Source organism: Mus caroli, chromosome 1 (assembly GCF_900094665.2).
Source record: "Mus caroli chromosome 1, CAROLI_EIJ_v1.1, whole genome shotgun sequence".
NCBI classification, from domain to species: Eukaryota; Metazoa; Chordata; class Mammalia; order Rodentia; family Muridae; genus Mus; species Mus caroli.
The window spans coordinates 48658203-48682779 of NC_034570.1; the positions used below are offsets into that span (position 1 = coordinate 48658203).

General features: G+C 41.8%; 1 protein-coding gene across 5 annotated transcripts in view; it reads right to left on the reverse strand.

The window, feature by feature from the left end:
• Ankrd44 (ankyrin repeat domain 44) overlaps positions 1–24577 on the reverse strand; it is a 286842-nt gene that overhangs the window by 113022 nt on the left and 149243 nt on the right. For all 5 annotated transcript variants that reach the window (XM_021160936.2, XM_029478049.1, XM_029478052.1 and 2 more), the window contains exons 5-9: positions 19226–19426; positions 18792–18879; positions 16102–16244; positions 14734–14946; positions 5352–5430 (exon numbers count right to left, since the gene is read on the reverse strand). In XM_021160936.2, coding sequence (XP_021016595.1) covers positions 5352–5430; positions 14734–14946; positions 16102–16244; positions 18792–18879; positions 19226–19426 — 724 coding nt within the window. The remainder of the gene's footprint in view (positions 1–5351; positions 5431–14733; positions 14947–16101; positions 16245–18791; positions 18880–19225; positions 19427–24577) is intronic.

Sequence of the window (24577 nt, forward strand, 5' to 3'; positions counted from 1 at the left end):
AAGATCCTCACCCTAGTTGCCTGGAAGTCAGTCTTCCACTAGCAGCCTTTGGATGAAGACATAGAACTCTCGGCTCCTCCTGCACCATGCCTGCCTGGATACTGCCATGCTCCCACCTTGCTGATAATGGACTGAACCTCTGAACCCGTAAGCCAGCCCCAATTAAATGTTGTTTTTTATAAGACTTACCTTGGTCATGGTGTCTGTTCACAGCAGTAAAACCCTAACTAAGACAGCATGTGTGGATTATATGTTGAATTTTCCATGGTTGAACTCATATAGTGCAGAAATATTTGTGTCTTGCATTCTCCCTTAATGCTGCATTAAAATATTTCTATGTGTTGTTTTTTCACTAATATAACTATGAACAGCAATATAATATCTATAATTTGGAGCATTTACTTAACAAGTCCCCAGTCACTAGACATTAGAGGCTCTTTCCAGGTTTCAGAAGGATAAAGGTCTTTCTGAAGACTCTTCACCCTGCAGCTCGCTTCCTCCAGCAGCACTGTTAGCCACAGAACTGCTGGATCCAAGGTCTGCACCTTCTAAAGGCTCTGGATAAGCAGGAGACAAACAGCTTCTGAGAAAGGCGGTGCCGGTTTACCTCCCTGTGAAGTGTTCTCAAGCATTACCTCAGAGTCTTCCTGGCCAGGCTCCAGTGTCTTGTGATAAAAATATTACCCCCGCCCCCCAACATCTGCACATCTCTTCATTCCTACTTCGGTTCATCTCACCAAGGTTGTTTTTTCAGGAAGTAATTTTTTTTTTACTGGATAAGTATATTTTTAAAATATGACAGTTGATAATCTTTGCAATAAAATAAAATACTAAAAAGTGTGTGGCTCTTTATGGAAGAGGCAAAAGCAACAAAAACTGTGCTTATCACAGAAAGATCCGACTTCCCCCGTCTAAGAGACTTGTGTGTCTAAGTCTTTACTCGAAGAATCAATTTGCTGCTGACAGGTTTGTGCATATGTGGCTGACAACTTAACACTGCTTACAGAAGGTAACTCCTCTTGCCTTTGACCATGGCAGAGAACTATCAAAGGCTGCCTGAGTCTAACACTGCTCTCTAACTCAAATCTGTGTCTCTCTGCTGTGGCATTCATTTTTAGAATGAATTATTCAAACAAACACACTATGATCATTCTTGTAAGCATAATAATTATGTATCTCTCTATAGTATGTATATATACTTTGAAAACTTTTACCAAATTGCCAATATAAATTCTGATTAGGGTGATCTTTCAATGATTTCATTTTGGTTTGCAGTAAATGTAATTATTTTGTAATAACAAAAATGATAGAGTTAATTTAATTATTGTGATCATCTAGGGACTAGAGAGCGATCTGACTGTGGCCTGATTTTAGAGGCTTCCATTTAAATCATTTTATGACCTGATAGTATTTAGGGCAGCCATTTGGCTCCTGTTGTTACCCAGCACAGTTCTGGGTGTAGATATCTATCTAAGGACCTGAGCTGTGATCTCTCCAAAAAGCTCAGCCATGAACCCGAGCTAGGGAGATGAGGAAGGAGATGCTCAGACTTTAGAGAAGCCTTAGTTCTGGACACCACTACACAGCCCCACACGCTTCCAAGCCAAGAGCCACCAACGGTTTCTCAAGACCAGCTCGCATCTAGGTTTACCACTCTCAAATATGCCAAAAATTGAGAAGAGAAAGAAGATGGTGCAAGTATCAACAGGGAAGGAAACCACTGTCGCCCAAGTCTGAAAGATTTCCATTGATGCTGTCATTTTATAAATCTGTTTAAAGGATAGTTAGCATATGTATATGCTTTTGCTGTCATTTCAAATATATTTCAGGGGAGCATCATAACAATAGAAAAGTAAGAGAGATTTTGCATTTGTATCTGAAAATGTGTTTCTATTAAAATAAATCCTCTGGATGGCTGAGCTTTTAGTTTATCAGCACTCAACAGACATTTCTATTTCCACTTGAAAATCTTTAAGCCTTTCTCGGAGTATACATTAAATTATACATTAAATGTCTTTTTATCCTTCGTCTGAAGGTTACAAGTTAAACACAGCAAACTGATCATTAATAATCAGTGAGTAAAATAAGCTTTCACCACATTAAAGGTGTGCACAGCGTGTTCAAAAGGGACTATCCGCATTCATTTGAAATTAGCTTTTCATTGCACAAGCAAGAATGGTCATCTTAAGTTGCTTCAGAAGGACTGTGAGCCAAAAGGTCAAAAATCTCATATTGAGTCATCATAGGCTAGTACTTCCAGAAGCGTTAAAAATAAAGAGAGCCTGTACCAGAAGAGTCTAAGGCAACCTCATTTATGAACCGTGTAACTCCCTGGACAGCCTCTGAGGCAGCTGCCTCATGCCAATAGCTGGACCAAATGCCTCTGATTCCATACAGTGTCCTCTTTAAGAGTTCCCATCCCTCTCTTGCTGTGACAGAGTGGCCTGCAACAAGAAACAATGTGATTTGAGCCCAAGTACATTTTGTTTTTTAAGTAGCAAAGGAAAAGTCATGGCTTTTGTACTTGTTTGTGTGAGTGATTGCCTTCCCAAAGTTGAGTGATGCTGGAGGAGTCAGGTTTTCATGCAGACGTAATAACGCTGGCTGGGATCAGAAAGAGGAGACTTCTCTACAGAGGCAGAACATCTAAGCAATCTAAGAACAAACAAACATGCAAAGGACATTCCCCAGTGTGCAGATAACTGTGTCCCCTCGTGATAGAGCCTCTCAGGTCTGACACAGAGCAGTTTATGTGAGTGATGACAAACTCTGGAGATGGACACCAGGCCTGGGAATGAGCCTCTGGGAAAGCAGGGTCTTAGCCAGAGCAGGATTTTTTTTTTTCAGAAGGAACAAAATAAACAGGAAGAAAGAAAAGAACTTCCTCTGCTCCCTAGGAACATTTTTCAAATGCCCAGAAAGGTCAAATGGAAGAACTGACAGTTCTCATGGATGTAATAAAAGCTGAAAGAAAAAACCCACAAGGTTGTCCATCTACGGGGGCAACTCTCTCAAATGCAGGCAACTCTTACACTGGATCAAATTCAAGTTTAAGAGAAAATCTTCAACTATCACTGTCCTTCCGGGGGGATATATATGCATACAGATAGTGGCGGAGGAGCGGCTCTCTAATGCTGGACTGTGTTCCAACTCCTGACCCCACATGCTGCTCAGAAAACCCACCACCTCTGACTGCCTCACTGTGAAGTTGATGATAGCACCCCCTTCCTCCTGGGATTGTGAGGAGGAAATAGATGGGATATATGGCAAAGAGCCTGGCACAGCATGAACATTTAACCAACATTAGCTTTATCATTACATGTGCCAACCTCTGTATTACAGCCACCGTATGTCATCAGTTCAGGCCTGAGGATCCTAGCCCAGAGACCAGCCAATCAATGGTGGGATAAACTTTAAGACTCTCAGCTCTTGTTCTAACCTTAAAGTACAGCAAACTCCAAGTCTGACTGATGGAGAAGTCAAGGCAGCCCCCAAGAGTGATATAAGCACATTAGGATGGGAGAGGGAGGCTGGGCCAAACTCTGAACTGGAGGAGATGCAGGTGTGGTCTGGCAGATGGATACACTAGTTAAAAAGGCAGTCCATATATTTGTTTTTTAAAGTGTTCTTGGGGCTAAAGACCTGGCTCAGTAGCTAAGAACACCACTGTTCTTGCAGAAGACAGAGTTTATTTCCTAGCAATCTCTATGTCTGCACACAACAGCCTGTCACTCCAATCCCAAGAAATCTGACACCCTCTTATGGTCTTGGCAAACATGGTTGTAATGTATTCTGCACTACTGTGGCTTTTTTGCTTCCAGAGGAGCATCGTCGGTGCCTGCTTCTCTATATAGATGCACATGTTGTTTGTTTGTTTGTTTGTTTTTGGTGCCTAAGTTAAACTCAGTGCCACTAGCTTTCCCTGTTACCCAAAATTCTTATGTTTCCAAAACAGAGAAATTCAAGAAGAGTCACTCACATTAGAATTTAAAGTTTGAGTCTGCTAAACACAGTTTAGGCATTACCAAATTGACTAGGAATGTCCTCTTAAATGCATGATGCAAATCTGTGTTTTGCTGGGTTTGCTTTCAAGTTGTCTCTTCAGCTTGCTCAGATCATATAAGCTGTGCTGTCAGAGTTAACCCATTCACAGATGTCAACCATGGCCCTCGGGGTGACATAAGCTATGACATGGAATGAGACTACAGGGACTTTGGTCTCCAAGATAGCCTGGTGATGTTCAAGAACACTTGGGTTGAGAGCCTGGAAAATTACTGTTTCATGGCTTCTCTCTCTCTCTCTCTCTCTCTCTCTCTCTCTCTCTCTCTCTCTCTCTCTCTCTCTTGCCTGGGATTTCATCACAGACTTACCTGCTTAAACCTTGAGTCACCCACCCTACTTTTTTATACTTTTGTCTGAGTAGTTTAATGAACTCAAACTTGGAGAACATTACTGGGTCAACAATCTAAAATAACCCAGGTCAGCTGATTGAAAATGCAAGCAATGAATGCTTAGCATCATTAAAAGTGAAACACCTCAGAATCTAAAACCTGTCCATATACAATCACCAAACCCAGACACTATTGTGGATGCCAACAAGAGCTTGCTGACAGAAGCCTGATATAGCTGTCTCCAGAGAGGCTCTGCCAGTGCCTCACAAATACAGAAGTGGATGCTCACAGCCATCCATTGGACAGAGCACAGATCCCCAATAAAGGAGCTAGAGAAAGTACCCAAAGAGCTTAAGGGGTTTACAGCCCCATAGAGGAACAACAATATGAACTAACCAGTACCCCCAGAGCTCCCTGGGAGTAAACCACCAATCAAAGAAAACACATGGAGGGACTAGAGGCTCTAGCTGCATATGTAGCAGAGGATGGCCTAGTCGGTCATCAATTGGAGGAGAAGCTCTTGGTCCTGTGAAGGTTCTATGCACCAGTGTAGGAGAATGCCAAGGCCACGAAGTAGAAGTGGGTGGGTTGGTGAGCAGGTGGACGGGGGAGGACATAGGGGGAGGGCATTTTCAGAGGGGAAACTAGGAATAGGGATAACATTTGAAATGTAAATAAATATCTAATTAAAAAAAAACAAACCTGTCCATCTCTCCCAAGAGCCAAGCGTGCGTTTTCACCTGTCTGGGGATTGACTACATCATTCTATCTTCTCCCCACTAGTGGGGGAAACTGAGGATATGGCTACAGTGAGCATCCAGCAGCCTGCAAAGCCTCATGGAAACCCATGCTTACTAAAGCCCAAACACAGCATCGATTTTTATGCAGCTGCTTAAAACCAATCCAATCAGTCTGAAAAACTGTTCAAAACTTGAAGCACCACCAAGGCAAGCCTCTTACCATTCTGGATGAGGGTTTGTGACCGCGTGAACCGTCCATGGACTGCTGTCATGTGCAGAGGACTTTTGCCATCCTTACTCTGCAAAGTGAGAAAGGAGAAAGGAAGTTGTGAGCCATATCATAGAGCTGAATCATCACCGTGAAAGCGCTCACGACGCCCTGAGAACATCAATTTCAGTTTTGTTCAACAAAGAAGAGATTAAATTTGAAATAATAAGAGTCTAAGAGGTAACAGGACAACTGTTTCCCAGATCCGTGAGAGGGCTGATTCGCTCAGGGCTCACAGCAGCTACTGCTGATTCCACAAATCCACCCAGTAGCATTCAACACGTATGCAGCAGGCCGTGGGGTTATTGATCACTGATGGCTGCTAATAGAAGAGCAGTCTGTTGAATTTAGGGCTGTGGACCCTAGTAGGCTGAACCTGCTCCAGTGAATGATCCCACATCCATGCATATATGGTGGGGATATTTGATCAAAATACACTGTATACATGTGTGAAATTCTCAAAAAATAAAAATATTATATAAAAGATGCAACATACAAGACTTCTTCAGTTACTGTATAACATCATAACATTAACATGTGATTATTACTATTTGTGTGTGTGTGTGTGTGTGTGTGCGTGCACACATGTGCAATGGTGGGAAGCAGGGGGACAGGGATCGTGTACATGTGGAAGCCAGAAGAAAGCTTTGCAGAGTCCTTTCTCCCCTTCCAGTTCTCTGAGGGCTCCAGGGATCAAACTCAGGCCACAGGCTCACCTTTACCTGCTGAATGAACTATCTCACCAGCCGCCTCTTCTTTAATATATACATATATATATATATATATATATATATATATATATATATCAGCACATCTTTAAAAATCTTAGAGAAGTGATCATCCAGAATGTTCTCTTCTCCCTTGTTATCAAATTGACAAAGGACATTTCCTGAGGTGTTTGTCTCAGTGTCTAGAAAGGTAAGCAATTGTGAACTTGCATGGGCCTGTTTGACCTACTGCTGGCTAAATTGATGCCACTCTCAAGGGGAAACCCTAACCATTCCCTGCATTTTATTGGTAGTTAGTAAATGTGGGCTGAATTTACTTAGGTCTTACTCATGACAGAGAAATTGGGAAATTTCCTTAAACAGACTAAGACAAAACATAGACAATGTACAGAACTTACCTACTGACCGCTAGACCAGACTCCCACAGTTAATTAAGAGATGAAAGTGCATCTGAAAGAACCTGTCTGATTCTGGAACAAAAGAATGTCCAGAGGAGCAGGTGTACAGACATTCCCTCAACTATAACAGCTCCTCTATATGGCATTCCTGAGCTTAGGATTGTGTGGAGCTGTTCATATTCAGTAGAAACTGTGCCATGGCGCTTCAAAGTAGCTCATTTTCTGGGAGTCAATATGCAGTATGAAACCCCGGAGGTATGGTGGGAGGACAGCAGCGTGCAGGTGAGCGGCATGCAGGTGAGCAGAATGCAGGTGAGCAGCAGAGTGCAGGTAAGCAGCAGCAAGTAGGTGTACAGAATGCAGGTGAGAGGCGCTCAGGTGAGCAGAATGCAGGTGAGCGGCAGCTTGCAGGTGAACGGAGTGCAGGTGAGCAGCATGCAGGTGAACAGAATGCAGGTGAACAGAATGCAGGTGAGCAGAATGCAGGTGAGCAGAATGCAGGTGAACAGAATGCAGGTGAGCAGAATGCAGGTGAGCAGAATGCAGGTGAGCGGCAGCTTGCAGGTGAACGGAGTGCAGGTGAGCAGCATGCAGGTGAGCGGCATGCAGGTGAGAGGCATGCAGGTGAACAGAATGCAGGTGAGCAGCATGCAGGTGAGTGGCATGCAGGTGAGAGGCATGCAGGTGAACAGAATGCAGGTGAGCAGAATGCAGGTGAGCGGAGTGCAGGTGAGCGGCGTGCAGGTGAGCAGCAGTGTGCAGGTGAGCAGCAGCGTGCAGGTGAGGAGCAGACATGCTGCAGTGTCCTGCTGCCTAGTGATGCTCAGTGTGGGGAGAAAACTTGTTAAAGGCATTTTAAACTTCTGATAGGTTTAAACTTATGATGAAAAGTTCCTGTATCTTCATTTAAGCGTTGCTTTTTAACTTTATTACATTTTACTTAATGTTTGTAATGTATATGTGTGTGGATGCATATGTCACCATGTACATATGGAAGTCAGAGTGTAACTTGAGCAAGCCAGTTCTTATCTTCTATCGTGTGGTATCCAAAGTTCTAACTCAGGTCAACAAGCTTAGTGGCGGGAGCCTTTCTTCACTTGTTGAGCCAGCTTACTGGCCCTCAGGAATTGTTTTAAATGGTTGTTACTGTTATTTCCTAAATATCTGTAGAAAAACTTTTTTCAAGTTCAGGTTAAAATAGTAAAGTGACACATATGAGTATTCCATCTTGTGATAAAATCTAAACATCTATGCTTTAAAGTGGTTTTTAAAGTCCCCAATTGAAAGCAAATCATCGTTAAATAAGTATCTCTTAGAGGAGATCCACCCCTCCCCAGGGCTCTAATTTGTGACATGAATTCTGTGCACTAACTCATACCTACTGAATCTCAGCATCCCCATCATCACCTCAAGCTTGCACAGTGCAACTGTACCGTTAAGAGCCGTGGCTAAGAACCATGCTTTAGACTATGGGTGGAGGTGTGCTGGTTGCTGTTGTTTTGTTGTTTATTTCATTTGTTTGTTTGCTTTTTAGCTTTATTATATCTTGTAAGTATTCCTTTGAAAAAAGGACTGTAGTTACACAAAGTCTCTGCCAACAAAAGAGTCGATCACAGTGGTAACTACGTCCCAATTGAAGAAACAAACAATAAAGTTAAAATTTTTCTCTGGTATATGGGAGGGAAGATATTAGGACACATATAATATTAATACAGTCTGAATCAGCAAATATTGAAAAAGGGTAGAAGTAAGACTGACACCTTTTAAAGGAAAAGCCAGTGGGAGAAGAAAGTTTGTCTACAGTGCTGACCTTGACACACTCATAGAAATTTCAAAAGCCACATAATCCAGAGTCTGGTCTTGAGTGGAGACAGTCCCAATAACTCTAGAGGGACAGGGACTATAGTCCAAGACTCATGGACAGTGGAGGTGGGACTTCAGAGTTGACACTGACTTGTCCGTAGGTGGTGCTGTTTCTTTAAATTTTGCTTCAGTATTAGCGCTTAGATTTAATATAAAACTGAAGTAATCATGATTTAATTAAATGTATATAAAGCTATGAATACTTCATGTTTAGGAAATATCTTGATAAATATTGAAGCAGGCACTTTCCCATGCTTGGAAAAGAGCTTGAAGTCTCTACTAAGGATTCCTCAGTTGGTGGCTGTATATAGTGCAGCTGCGAGCCAGGGCAGGCGCAGGCAATTACTAGCATATAGATTGCAAAGTCAGTCCTGAGTGGAAGGCAGCAACCACCACGCTCTACCCAATGGGAGTGTCTGGGCTTTTGGTATAGGGACAGAGAAGCAGGAATGACCACAGCTGATAAAATATGTGCAGAGCTGGGCTGCCTGGTGCCGATGGTGCTCATCTCAGATCTATCCCTGCAGACTTGGCTTTGTTCGCCTACACATGAGTCTGGGCCATAGCCAACTGTCCTCGGTTTCATGGCTGCCACTTGGAGGCCGCTGTGCTTACATGGTATGGATGTAGGAAGTACTCATTCTTTCAAAAAAAAATAAATAAATAAAAACCTGACAGCCAAGGACATTCAAAAGGCAGTCAATGTTCCTTCTTAAGTCTTTAACATTTAGAACTCAATATTCAAGCTGAAAGTAGAAACTCTGCTACATTTCCTTTTCTGCCTCTTCATCCTGGGACCTGTGGTTGCTACTGTCCTCAGTACTTTGGACCAGGGCAATACTGCCTGTGTACCCGGGACGATTGTGCTCAATCCTTCTATTTGTTCAAGGCTTTGCTTTTATGGAAAAGAAATACTTTTCTTAATTCCTAATATCCCTCCAATTTTTTGTGTATATTATTCCCATCAGATTTAAGACATTGAAATTTTTATTTTGAGACTTCACTTGATTAAACAAGAATCCCTTTTGTTAAGTATGGTCAAGTCCTGAGCCATAAGAGGAAATTAGCAAGAATTATGATGACTGTGTGACAAATACTAGTACTTCATGTGGAGTAGAACCCAACACGTTCTTGAACTAAACAGAATATATAAGCTGTCTTGCCCATCATGTTCCTTGGGAGCCCATTCAGCCTTTCTTCTATACACAATGCATTCTGGGTTCATCCTCACACATCGCAAAGCTTCCTCCCACAATGGCACTGCGACTCTCTGGAGACAGGACATGCTCTGTGGCATGTGGCATCCTAGAGTCACAGGAGTCAGTGCCCCATCTCAAGACAATAAGGTTGCTATGGGATCACACTAAGTCAGGACAGGGGCGTCATTATGTGAACTCAGTTACCCACGAGGGAACCCTAAGTCAGTAGGAGAGTATCTGAAAGCTGACTGGGAAAAGCCACATGTAGTTCAGCTTGTTCTGTTTTTAATGATTCAAATACAAAAGATGACACGTGTGGACTCAAATGTTCACTTTTTCTTTACTCCCTTTCTTTACTTCCTCTCCCAAACTCCAAGGCTATGCTTCTTCTGCCGCTTCCTTCTGCCTGTTCCAGTTTCTGATAAATTCCATTTTACAAATTAGTCCTGGAACATACAGACAAGGGAACTGACACACTCAGCAGATATATGGCAGGATCCAGTCTCCTAGCTATAAATGTTCCAAAGGTCCACAGACAGCAAGTGAACCAGACTAAATGTTAGTGGCCAGGAATTGAGCAATGTGGCTGCAGCTATCTGAGATGTTTTCTATCTTTTCCACTGTGGCTTTGTATATAGTACATTCTTGAAGTCTGACTGTTGGGTCGGGGGTGGGGGTTGGGAAGCATTGGGATACTACAGAACTTATAATCTGTAATAGAGAAGAAAAATTACACATTTTTCTTAATTGCAAATTACAAGGGAATCTTCAATAGAGTTTTATATAAAATAACATGCCTTTTTTATTTTACCTAGGTTCAATAGTGAAAGGTCAAAGCTAAGGGAGATGAGATGAAGCTAGTGAGGGACTGTGCCGTGCACATGGAACACACACCCTCTCCCTTTTCCACCACTCTACGGCTCATGAAGACATCACTCAGGGTTCCATAAGTGTGGCGGAAACCCAAGTGAACACTGAAGGGTGCTGGCTGCATTTCAATATACTGTTTCTCTTAAACTTGAAAAAAAAAATCTTTAAAAAAACCCTCAAACTGTCTAATATCCACATACATTTTCAAAATCTAAAAGCAACACAGTACAACTTTAACTAGAAATCTACCTACTGAGTTAGACAGGAAGACTATATTTAAAGGAAGGTGGTGGGCTCATTGAGAATGTACATTGAACCTTGAAGGAGGGTCTGGTGGTTACACACTCAGACCAGATAGACACAGGAGATAAAGGGAGGCCAGGAAGGGTTAGATATGCATTCAAAACCCCCTCTACAGAAAGTAGATACAGTTAAACCCATCTATGGTTTTTAAGATGCCATTTCTTGCATCCTATTTATAATTAATGATCTATAAGAAAAATTAAGCATCAATGCTAAGTATATATTATTTATTCTAGTCTATTTTCAAAAAATTAATTATTTTTATATATGTACATGTGTGCCTAAGTGTATATATGTGCACTATGTGTGTGTGTGTGTGCAGGTACCTACAGATACCAGAAGATGACATTAGAAACTCTGAAACTGGAGTCATAGGTGGGTTTTTAAACCCCCTGGATTTAGTTACTGGGGAATTAAAACCAAGTCCTTTGTAGGAGTGTCAAGAACTATTGACTGCTGAGCCATTTCTCCAGCCCCTCTGGTCCATGGTAAAGGAGATAAGCTGACCATGTAACAAGTCCATTATCTGATTTGAACTGAGTACTGGTCAGCCAACTGGAAGAAGCAGGCAGGCATGGCAGGAGGAGGCATATCTGGGCATCAGACACACCAAGAGCACTAAGATGCATTTTGCAAGGTATGGGGAGTATCAGACAACCTGTGAGTTAACTAAGTGGAGGGTCACAAAGATGATGCCTTTATCTAATGCCCATCCTCCTCCTTAGTCTGAAAAACCCCACAGATGCCCACAGGCCTGTTGTGAGCTTCTTCTCCCCATGACTACCAAACTCTGTAAATTCTACCCCACATAAAACCTCTTTGTCACTTTGGTTTGTGTCTCCTTGGTCTCTCCCTTGCTTTAAGGCCTTCTGACCTTTCCCTGAGACCCTGCATGGGCTCCGTATATAGAATGTGGAGCTCTGAAACACCCTTCACTGGTTCTATTTTTCCCTCTCTGCATGCCTCAGACCTTCATGAAGCTATCACGCTCCCTTCAGTTCTTTCTTCCCTTTCCTATCCCTTTCTCATCCTTGCTCTGTATCTTCCTTCTCCCAACCCAAAGGGTCAAGAGCTCCTTCAGACTTCCCTCAGCTTCTCCAGTCATGCTGTTATATACTCTCTCCGCAAATGACAACTGCCCTTTCCTGTCATCTTTATGTGACTGAAGCAACCTAAGTCCTATTTTTTCATATCCCTTACTGTTTTTCTATGCTATAACATGACATTTTCCACTACTGTGTCCTCAACCTGGCTCAACATGAGGTTCTCAAAAATTAAATGCAGAACCTGTGAGATGATGGTTCAGTGGGTAAGGAAGGGTGCTCACTTCCAAGCCAGGGTACTCAAGTTCAATTCCCACAACCCACCTAATACAAGAAGAGAACTAACTCCTGCAGATTGTCCTCTGACCTCCACATGGGCATGTGCTATGGCATAAACACTGAACCCACACACAAAATAAAAAGAGTCAGCTTGCTTCCTGTGCCTACCTTTGCTCCTGGCATCCTCTCAGAGACTATGAACAATATCAAGTGCTTACTATATGATAGCTCTGAGCTGTACAATTAGACATGACAACTATGCTTAATCTCCACAACATGCCCATGAAGAAGATGCTATTATTTCCCTTATTTTACAAAGCACAGATAGGTTACTTTTTATTAAGGCAGTCTAGCCCCAGAACAAAACATGTATCCATTCTATAGTGTCATGCCCCTTCCAAGATTCCATTCCTCAACTTCAGGTTCTACCCCTTGGCTCCTCTCATTCCTCATGGGCTGTCCCATTTCTCATGAACTCCTCACATTCCTCATTGGCTCCTCCCATTCCTTATTGGCTCCTCCCATTCCTCACTGGCCCCTCCCATTCCTCATCCTCATAACTCATTACCTACTCCAATTTCACTAACTTTCAGTTATTTTAAAGCCATCCCATTTATAGGTCAGATGCAGCTATGTTTTTTTTTTCCCCTCAGAAAAAATGCTTACTTTTGAATTTAAAAACAACATGGCCACTTATCAAAATCAGAGAGTTTTTCCAAAATACAAAAAGAAAACTAAAATCCCAAATCAGAATTTTGTCTCTGCAGATGATAACTGATATTACTCCAGGTAGTTTATGGCCTTTGTGTGCATACACACAGACACATACAGTGAAGCTGGGGATGGTGTCTCCACCTAGAATCCAGATTCAGACCAGCAAGAAGAAAGGCATGTCCATGACAGTCTAGGCTATAAAGTGAATCTTGTCTCAAAAACAAACAAAAAATAAAAATGAGATTGCAAATGTTTACTGTACTCTGATAACACGAGGTCTAGGCATTAATATTCTTTATGTTTGTCAACCTTAAAGTATTAACCTGCATTTTTAAATCACTGATGATACAGAATATTTTTTCATGGGCTTCATGGGTATTACAAATTATCTCTTGTGCTCCATATTTGCTTAAATTTTCTAGTAGCCTACCATATTTCTTCTTATCATGAACTCTTTATATATTAAGCATATTAAACATATTGTCATGTATACTGCATGGAAATTTCCATGAGCCATTCTGCTCTATTTTGTTTGTTAAGAGCTTGTATTTTTTTCCATTTTTGGTTTTATTTTATTTTATCATTTAAGAGTTTACAATATTCATACACTTGCATATTTTCTGGGCCTCCATGTTCTGCAGTTAGATTGCTGTTTCTAATTGTTCTACAAAGGTCAGAGTTCCCACAGTCTATGGAAGCCCAAGCTCCTGGCTGTGGTGTGAGCCTCTTGCTTTAGTTTCTCATATGTTCACTGTGTGTGGGTTCCTTCTCCAACTTATGCTCTATTCAACTAATAAAGTGTTATTCTGGTCATTTGTCTCACATTTCTTCACTGTGGGAGATTATAAGAAAAAATTTAAAAATATTTAACAGTAAGCAGAGGTTATAAAATATCTTGAAATTAAACTTAGTTCTGAAATTAAATCTTTGAAATCATGACTTTTCAACATAGACAGGGAAGATCCTGAAACTGTGCTCTAGGAGTCCTGAATGCAAGCAGAAAAGGAACTGAGGCTGAGGATGGTGGGGGGCGCTGCTCAGGATATTCTGCTGCAAGGCAAGGGTGTCTCAGTACAACCCAGATGGGAAATACTGACTGCATAGCAACATAGGCTGCCTTCATCAGCCATCACGGTGAGCTGAGAAGTCACCAGTTCACACAGCTTTTCTTATTCACAGCTCGTCCCCCTCTCTTTCATTCATAACGTTCTCTGTTTGGAATGCCCTCTCCCGAATTATTTCTGTGGCTCCTCTCAAATTCTCTGCTCAAAAAAGAGCTCTTTTTTTTTTTGTCCCCAAACAAAGACAAGCTAACACGTGTATCATCTACTTTGCAAAGTTTCATTCCTCTTTTTTTTTTTCTCAGCACTCAACACATTTTGCCTCGAGTGTCTGAGTGTGTTTTATCTCCTATATTGTGAATCTGCAATGGCCAAAGATCACATCCCTTGATCAGATTCTCCTCCACTCTCAAAATTAGAGCAGGGCAGTCCTTAAGCAACTCCATGGCTGAAGGAATGCTCACCACTATCTGGTCAATGTTCCTTCACTAAGGAACAGCTTGCTGAAGAAAAGCACTTGAAGGGCGCAACTGGGACTGGGAACAATCATGAGTTAGTCACTCCTCTGTATTCTCAGCAGCTCTTCCCTATCAACTAACCATGTTGTGCTAAAATGCAGGCTGAGCTAGCACCTTTAAGGCCTGGAGCATTCATTAATCTGGAAAGGAGATCCTCCTGGAGCCTTAGTGCCTATGTGTTGATATCATCAATACCTAGAGAGGCGACCCAGCTGTTTCCACAGCATCTCAATCCAGAGCCAGGCTGTGTGAATCAAAGTGCTTCCAATTCAAGAAAGCACAGCATAACTGACAGTAGTTAGGTTAGCTCAAAGGCTCAGTGCAAAAGTGTTTAAGGCAGAGAGACTGAATGGCATACCTGAATGTTCACATCGGCCCCATTGTTCACTAACAACTCCAGACACAGAGCACCGTGAGTGGACGCCGCTGCAAAGTGCAGAGGGGTGAAGCCACTGTTGTTGGGCTGATTCACGTTAGCACCATAGTCGATCAGCTCATTAACGACAGCATCCTGGCCATTGTAGCAGGCAATGTGAAGTGCTGTGTTTCCATAGACATTGATTTCATCAATCTGCAAAGCATCCAACAAGGGCAATTAAAATCACTGGAGCCAATTTACTCCATTTGCCACAAAAGGCCTAATGGCTCTGGTGAGAGAAAGGGAAGGTTCACCCATCAGTGTAATTATTCAGAGCTCACTTGCTCCCCAGCAGGTTATCCTGAGAGCGAGTGTAACACACACATACCCTGGGGAAAGAGAAGTGAAATTGAATATGAACAACAAAAAAAAAATGCCACGAGGTTATTAGCGGTTTCAACCTGCAAAGGGGTTTATCCAGACAGAGATGGATAACTAAAATGGAAAACAAAGACTTTCACAATGCTAGAGAAGAAAAGGACAAGCCCAACCCGCGGGCTTGGCAACCATGGCCATGAAGAGAGAGGACAGGGGTAGCAAGACAGTGGCATGTGAACCCCGTGCCCTCAAGTCAGGCTCAGAATCAATTCTGCTTTCTCTCTGGAGCCTGACACCTCACAGGGCTGGTCTTCCTGCAGAGCTGAAGTATGTTAGTCCATGGCGCCCTACCACTTTCCCAGACCTGCTCAAGGATCTGGATGTTAGCATCTTGTCTCACACAGCACCTGACTCTCCTTTCCTCTAGAGGTAAGATGCCCTGGGCATCACTGCTCCTAGCTGAAGGAGAAGGGACTGGCCAATGGTTCAAGCTCACCATCAACATTTCTTATTCAGTCCCTGCCATCCATTTATTCCCTCCTGCTGTGAGCCACAACTTCCAAGGTCTGCTTCCAACAGGCCTTTTAAAATGACTGATTATTACAAATTGCATAAAATATAAATGTTTGCTGGGAGGTGACAGAGCATGTGGCCAGCCTGGTATACAGAGCAAGTTCCAGGACAGCTAGGGTTACAGAGAAACTCTGCCTCAAAAGGCAAAACCAAAACCAAAAAGAAAAAAGGAAGAAAAAAAGGAAAAGAATGAAATATAAACATTTGTATACTTCTCTGTGTCTATAGTCTGTTTCTGGTTTCCTGCTACTTGTCCCTATCACACTCTATCAGCTCACATAAACTAAGAAATACACGAGCCAAGGAAATAAGTTTTTCTCCACTCGAATAAAAATGCAAACAGGATTCCACTTCAGAGCAGAAGAAAACCCAGACAGAAAGACATGAACCCATAGCAATACAGTCATCAGAGCTTACCTCCACCCCCAGGTTCAGGAGATGTTTGACAACACTGATCTGCCCATTGGAGGCTGCAGCGTGCAGCGGGGTGTAGCCCTTCTTATCCTTGCAGGTAACTTCTGCACCATGGTTAATGAGCAGCGCCACAACGTCCAGGTGGCCTTGACAAATAAAGCAGCAAGACCATAGTTAAGCTTTATAAGACAATGCGACAACTCACCACACACAAAAAGATCATTCTTAGCTGGTTTTACCACCAGTATTTCCTGATCTGGGAGTAGGGGGGAGGGGGGGGGAAAGCTGCCATATGGAAAATAATCAATGAGCATTTATTGAGTACCTACTATGTACTGGACATTATATAAATCTCACGGGAAGAAAAAAGATGACTCAAATCTAAGGCTTGAATGAGATGTAGCAAAGGTGGTGGCTGTTTGACAATATATTAGTAGCTCCACCTTTTAAAAGTTGTATTGGTATTGAGTGTGTAATCCCAGAATCCCAGCATTTGGGTGAAAGGCAAGCAAGTTACAAATTCAGACACAGCATGGAATACAGAATGAATTCCAGACCAGCTTAGACAACAAAACAGACACAGTAAGAGCAACAAGGGTTGTGTTAAAATGAAAACAATTACCATCCTCACCAAAAGAGCCTACCAGTAAAAATTTAGTTTAGAAAACCAGTTTAAAAAAAGATCAGAATACTTACAGATTATTGTTTAATCTGAAATTACCATTGCCTTGTTGGGTTTTAATCCGTTAAAAGGCAATTTTTATGTTTCCATGTAAAACAACTCCCATAAATCGTTCACCAAATAGAAAACCTTCCTAATCTCGGCTTTTGTGGGCATTTGAGATCTGTTCCCTAGTTCACTATGGCACATGTGTTTGGCCTTTATGTAATAACTGAAGATCGTTTAAAGCTTAAATTCATTGCTATAAATGTTGCAGCTAACTGAAGGGCAGGAGACAAATACTGGTTCCAAGACCTACAATTTATATGGGAGGCTAAGGGGGTGGAGAAAGAGGTATAGCTTGCTTTATTAAAATGTAATTCTTTATCTAAAAAATCTTTTATATAGAAAAATATTTTCAGTTACGTGGTGCCGACTCAAGCTACCTGCCCCAGCTTTTATCCCCTGTCTCCTAAGGATTGTAAGTCACCCTATTTATAACCTGGTGGCATGAGCAATAATGATTTGATTTCTTTGGGTCATAAAAATATTTTAACTCTACATCAGCAAAGCATCAGCTGGACCCTCACAGGTTCTTTGAGTCATTCCATGTACATTGTATCCGAAGATGTAATTGGTTTTAGCCTACTCAAAGGTCTGCGTTATTCAAGAACGAAAGAAGGAGCGGGCATGGTGGCACACACCTGGAATTCCAACACTTGAGGGGAAGGAGGATCAGTTTAAGGTCTTTTCCTACACAGAGTTAATTCGTACAAAATTTAAAGATGCTTGGCGTCTGTAAGTCTAAGAATTCATTCAGAAATCTGTAGCTGTGGGATTTATTTTATTCTCACCCCAATCTACTCCTTTCCATCCTACAAGCAATGTTAATTTTTGAAATGATGATAACAGATATGCATGCTTATGAAACTGACTCAAACAAGCAAAGCTGCTCAAAACAAAACAAAATAAAAAATAATCACTAATCCCTGGAGATACCATCTAATATTTCAGTATCCTTTTCCCAAATTTCCCTTCCCTGTATAGAAGCTTCCACAACAATAGAAAATATTATACATATTATTGTATTAAATATAGTTCTTTATGATGCATCTCCCTTTAGTGTGTCACATGATGTTTATAAATTCCCATGGCCCCCATTGCTGTACTCCCTTCTGTGTTCCATTGTGTGGATCTTCTGGGATTTGGCAGAACAATAGTCCATGGATGGATATCAGCTTGTGTGCATCTAAGTCTAATAGAACCCTATCTTCTTTTTTAACTGCAGGTTTTTCTCCAATCAGAAATACACAGAAGGATCTTAGTTATTCACCTCTCATGTCTGCATTGAGGACTATCATTTATCCAAGGTCTTTGCGATGGATTGAAAGGAAAGGACAAAACAGAGATGCAATCTTTTCAACTCTAGCGGAGTGAAGTGGACAGAGGGAAGTCTGTGGGCTTCCACTTGTGCCAGCACAGCAGAAGCCTGAGCTACTAGGATCTTCCACTTCCATATACAGAGGAAGCTGCCCCCTCTTCCTTCCTTTTGTCTTTTCCAAAAATGTTTAGAAGCACAAAGATAAGGAGCATAGTGTCCTTGCTTTGTTAATCAGCCTGCTTTCTTTCCTAAACACTTTATTTGATGCCATAACAAACTAACATACAAGAAATGTTTGTAGTTTCCAATCCAGAGTGAAGAATGTTCAGAGAGGTCCAGGCCATGAGTCATCCTCCCCCTGTTTTGGGATAAATAAACCTCTGACAAGGCAACTGTCCAAGTAGAGCACTTTACAGATGCCAGGAAAACAGGCCAAATCTTCATTCAAGTGAAAGCCAACACTTAAGCCAGATTTGTCCTACATGGTCAACAAGAGGCCCATGGCATATGTAGCCAAGGTCATCTGCTTGTGGTCTTTAATTGTTGTTTGATATGTTGGGAATTAAAACCAGGGTTTTGTGCACAGTAGGCCCTTACCCATTATGGTAGCAAAGACCCTGGCACTTTGCTTTCCACACACAGAACACTCACCCATGTATGCTGCCCAGTGGAGAGCTCGTCGGTCCTTCTTGTCAAATGCGTTGATGTTTGCCCCTTTGGCCAAGAGTAAATTGACCATCTGAAAGATAACAAACAATGAACTCAGGTGTTCCCTCCAATGAGGACGGCTCCTTGTTGCTTGCAGGTGATCTAAACCAAATTATCATCAAGCCTAACAGCAGCTCAAGGATTCATACCAGGTAGACAGGCGAGCAAGACAGGCTACACTGCTCATGTCAAAGGAGAAGAGTGAAATGACAACCTACTGTTTCAACTCATTATGGTCTGATTTGAGAATGGATATAACTGCCCAAGCAACATACCTCTCTTATTCTCACATTCACATAAAGTCTCAAAAGTGGTTCCATCTGTGGCTAATAGGGTCTGAGTAGTGTGGTCCAGTTCCCAATGCTGAGAACACTCACCTCCATGTGTCCATTCAGAGCAGCGTGATGCAAGGCTGTGCGCCCGCCTCTGTCAGAGACGTTGACACTGCTCAGTAGCGGAATGATCACTTCTGCACACTTGACGGCTTTATTGGCTGCTGCCACATGGAGGGGGGTCTGCCAGTTCTTGTCCCTTGCATTGACATCAGCGGAGTGTTTAATCAATACTTGCACTGCCTCCTACAACAGAAGCAGTTTTCAGGATCACTGACAAATGCCCAGTCAATACTTCCTGTGGGTAAGGTGCTTCTCTGGACAAAGGAACTGGAGTAAGAAAGGAAAGATTGCTGCCTTCCCAGGCAGGCTGTGGACAAGCCAAGTCATATGAGATAAAGATCTGAGGAGTAACACAAAATGAGGCAATCTCTCCATCTTCCTCTTTCAGGTCAAAAGCCTGGCCCCCATCATCTGAGATGACATTCACCTTCTAAAGACACAGTTTTCTGATGAGGCATTCTTGGATCACCTGAGTGCAGATGTGCATATCAGGCAAAAGATCTGTTAAAAAAAATGTTCTCTAAAATGAGAAAAGTCTGGGAATAAATAAACCAACAAACTTCCAAAGCCTGTCAAACATTCTTGGACCACGTTTTGAATCTAGGTGCTCTGTGCCAATGTGTAACACGTGACCTTCCATCTTGTGAGACTGTTATGCATAGGATGTAATTAGTGGCTGTCTCAGTTTAAAGCTATAATAAAATGATTCCAACTTTTCCATTACAATTAGTAAACCTTTTTTTGTTTTGGTTTGGTTTTCCATTTGTTTGTTTTGAAACAAGATCTCGGAAAGTTGTCCCAGGATGGTTTGGAACTCACAATACATCCCAGATTGACCCTAAACTCGTGATCCTCCCATCTGAGCCTCTTGTGTGACCAGACAATGGGTGTGTACCACCAAGCCTGGCTATCGTGAGCAACTTCTTTTGCTGTTTTGATCTTTTTTTTTTTTTTTTACACAATTGTTTAGACTTTTGATTGTGATTTCCTTTCCTTGACTCAATCAGCTTACCCATTTCTTCACCTATAACTCTCAGCTCTACCTATACCATAGAAGCCAGAGGAAAAACTACTTTATCATATGACTATATAATAGCAAGTCCCAGATAACTGATATGAACTCAGCAAAGTCATTATTTTGAGTCCATGTAAATGTTTATGAAAAGAGTTTTCTGTGAGTCAAAAGTAGCCATGTATGGAGATAAACAGCTAACTTGGACAGTAAAATGTGAGCAAAATGAAAATGTAGAAACTTATACAATTGAAATGAAAAGTATAGTAACTTTGGGAACCTCTTCTAGATGATGCAAGTAAAATTCAGGGGCACAAATAAAGACTATATATATATACACTGCCCATCCTCAGAAGGCTGAAAAAAAATACTCAATACACCATGAGCCTGTTTTAGAGCAAAACATAAATATGTATTTTTTTTTACATTTATTTGTGTGTGCAAGTACAAGTTGTTGGAGTCAGTTCTCTATTTCTACCATGTGGGTTCTAGAAATTGAGCTTCAGTCTTTAGGCTTAATGGCAAGAGCCTTCACCTGATGAGCCATCTCACAGGTCCCACACACCTGCACATGAAACATTGCTAGAACTGCAAATATCAAAAGAAATTAATCTCCACTTGTAGCTGGTATTTACCTTGGGGCTGGCACGGTGCCCTTGTCTCTTTCCTCCCTTACATGGAGAAATCCTTGGGAAAGAATGGGGCTTCTACAATACTGAAGAATCCAAGCTCATCCTTTCTTCCATTCCCTCTGGCTGGACCTCAGTGCACAGTGATGACCGAAAGTGCACTTACAGATTCTAATGTGTGCCTGTCTTAGTTACAGTTTTACAACTGTGAACAGACACCATGACCAAGGCAAGTCTTATAAAAAAAAAACATTTAATTGGGGCTGGCTTATAGGTTCAGAGGGTCAGTCCATTATCATCAAGGTGGGAGCATGGCAGTATCCAGGCAGACATGACGCAGGCAGAGCTGAGAGTTCTATGTCTTCATTCAAAGGCTGCTAGTGGAAGACTGACTTCCAGGCAACTGGGGTGAGGGTCTTAAGCCCACACCCACAGTGGTACACCTACTCTAACCAGGCCACACCTATTCCAACAAGGCCACACCTCCAAATGGTGCCACTCCCTGGTCCACGAATATACAAACCATCATAGTGCCTTTAAACTAAGAGCCCTAAAACTCCCCAGATCTAGTAGCACACAGAACTGTAATCTCAGCTATTTGGGAAGCTAAGGCAGGAAGATTGCAGTTTGAACTACAGACTAAGCTTAAGGGCAACCCAGGTAATTTAGTAAGACACTGTCTTAATAAGAAAAGTCAAAAGGGGGTTAGGGATTGTGGTAATTTGAATAAAAATGGTCCCATAGACTCATAGGGACTGGCACTATTAGGCCTTGTTGTAATAGGTGTAGCATTGTTGGAGAAAGTGTGTCACTGGAGATGGGCTTTGAGGTCTCAGATACTCAAGTCAGGCCTATTGTGATTGTCTCTTCTTGCTGCATGCAGATCCAGATGTAGAACTCTCAGCTACCTCTCTACCACATCTGCCCACACACCACCGTGTTTCCTGCTATGATAGTAATGGACTAAACCTCTGAACGGTAAAAGTCTAATTAAATGTTTTCCTTTATAAGAGGTGGTCACGGGGTCTCTTCACAGCAATAGAAACCCTAAGACAGGGATATAGCTTACTGACAGAATGCTTGTCTAGAATATGAGGCCCTAGGCTCAATTCCCAATATTGGGGGATGGAGGAAGAGGTCTGTGCAAGGTACCCAAGGACCAGAGATAACAACAGTAACAGCAAGTATAGTCCCAGCCCTGAAGCTTCTTATAGTTCTGGGGGAAGCTTTACACTATTTGAAGTTGGGAGTAAAAAGCAGTGACAGGCTTAATCAGCTCTGACAAGAGCATGGCCAAGGCAGAGAAAAGCCATTAGAAGACCATTATCTTCACGGTTGTATAAGCAAAAGATAAATAAATTATCCTTTCTTGGACATACATGCTATTCTGTGTATATTGTGGATACAGGACATAAAATGGTAGCACCCATTTCTCACACTCACAGCAAAGCAATAATACACACTGCCACTTGAACATCTTTGCCTTAGTTCTGTGTCATTTCACTGTGTTTGTGTGGGTTCTTGCTTCTATTAGGTGTTAGGTGAATTTAGGACAGATAAACAAAATAAAATATTCAAGATGATTCACAGACTTATTCTTTTGGGAGATAAGACTAGAGAATTCAGGAGAAATTTGTAATTGAAAGTTAATAAAATATAATTATCTTTTTTTCTCTCAGTGCTGGTGATCAAACACAAAGTCTGTGCTAAACCACTGTTCTACCAGCATCAATATTCTCAGCATGAAATGTGTGATTATTAACATAATGCAGGGGAGGCGAGTAAGACGTAGCCTAGATACATCTAAATAAATGCTTAAGAATCATTCACAATTCATTTATTCAAGGCAATATGCTAAGCAAAGATCATATAGAGTTATATGCAAGTGATATTTACATATAAATAAATGCTTTTTGTTTGGAAGCATGGAAGATCCTGAGTTCAAGGCCTGTGCTGTAATCAGTATCTTTAAAGTATTTTAACCATACACATATTGTGTCTTGTTTTTGAAAAAACTTATTTGAGGGGGACACAGTTCATCTTTCAAAGTGTTCATGTCTGTTTTCATGATACCACAGCTGAGCTGAGAAACTGAGATAGGGAACTACTGTGGAGGAATCTTAATCCAGCACCAAGGCTGCTCTGATCAGATCCAAAGACCTTCTAGGTCTGTGTGGCTAGAAAGCCAACAACAGGTCCTTAGTACACATCTTCAATCCCTCTGTCTGGAATCCTTCAGTATACACCTTTAATCCCAAACAATGATGTCTAACAGAAGAACAGACAAAGTGACAAATCAGAGAAAGATGTGACAGAATGAGTCAGAGATAGGATACATCCAACTCTCAGGAGAAAATGTATGTAAGAGCAGCCCAGGAAGAGAAAGTCCGTTGGGAGTCAGTGCCGTGAGTTCGTGCAGTTCAGGGCAAGTCAGGAGAGATAGATGAAGCCAGAGAATGAGAAGGAGCCAGAAGATTACAACAAACTGCCTGAGTTAGTTTGATCCCAAGCAGATCAATCCAGTGACAAGCTGAGAGAAGCCAGATTGAATCAGTCAGCTTGGAGAAGAGTTTGAGGCAGAACAGCTGAGTTGAACCAGCCAGCCAAAGCTCAGAAAGAACTAGCAAGGGTGAGCTTATTCAGCAGTAAGCCTCTAAGACAATTACATCGGGTGACTAAAAGTTACTTTTACAAACCTCAAAGGTGAGCATGCTATCTATCCCTTTGCATAAAAAGTTTGAAGATCCCTGGAATAGCCCTTGGTTGAATGATCAGAAACTGAAAATTATCAAGACTGATTAAAGTTTTATTTGCTGGGGAAATGTTGCTTATAATTAAGGTATCTCCTAAAGAGGAAGCTGTGCTGAAAATCAGAGGCCTCTGTGTTAAGCAAGGCCCTGGCTATGCAGTGAAGGGTCAGTTGTGAATTTGATAGAGGATGTACAGGGCTTTTGTGTTTTGCATAGTGAGTAAAAAGTCCTTTGTGAGCCATGGGTGCTAGGGAGAGGTGGATGCCAGAACCTAAAAGCAAAATTTCAAAATCAAACACATTAACTAGATAGACCAATGCAGGTAATACAAATACAAGCAGCAACCCACATCTCCCCAGACCTTTGAAATCACCAAGAGAATGCTAGACTTGTACAAGATGGGGCATGTGGTCCTTACGTAATCTTTATCAGTTCTGAATCCAAGGAAATCATGACTGACATTGGGCTGCAGTTCAAGAGTTCAAGTTTATTATCAACTTGGGTTAATGTACAGGGCAGGAAATCTCTTTCCTGTGAACTTTTCCCATGTGACTGCAAATGTCACCACACTGGCCTTTCATGCCCAGCTCTTACAGATCAGGGATACCCTGAAGAGCCATGACCTTTATTTTTCTCTCTACTTTTGTTACCTGCTTTTCCTCCAACATTTTCCATTTTCATTTTTTATATCTGTCTACTTCATGATTCTACTTTTCTAATGTAAGAGGGCTCTATTAAGAAATAAACAAGCCAGGCGTGGTGGTGCACACCTTTAATCCCAGCACTCGGGAGGCAAAGGCACGCAGATTTCTGAGTTTGAGGCCAGCCTGGTCTACAAAGTGAGTTCCAGGACAGCCAGGGCTATACAGAAAACCCTGTCTAGAAAAAAAAAAAAAAAAAAAAAAAAACAAAAGCCAAGAAAGAAAGACTGTGTGAAGGAGTT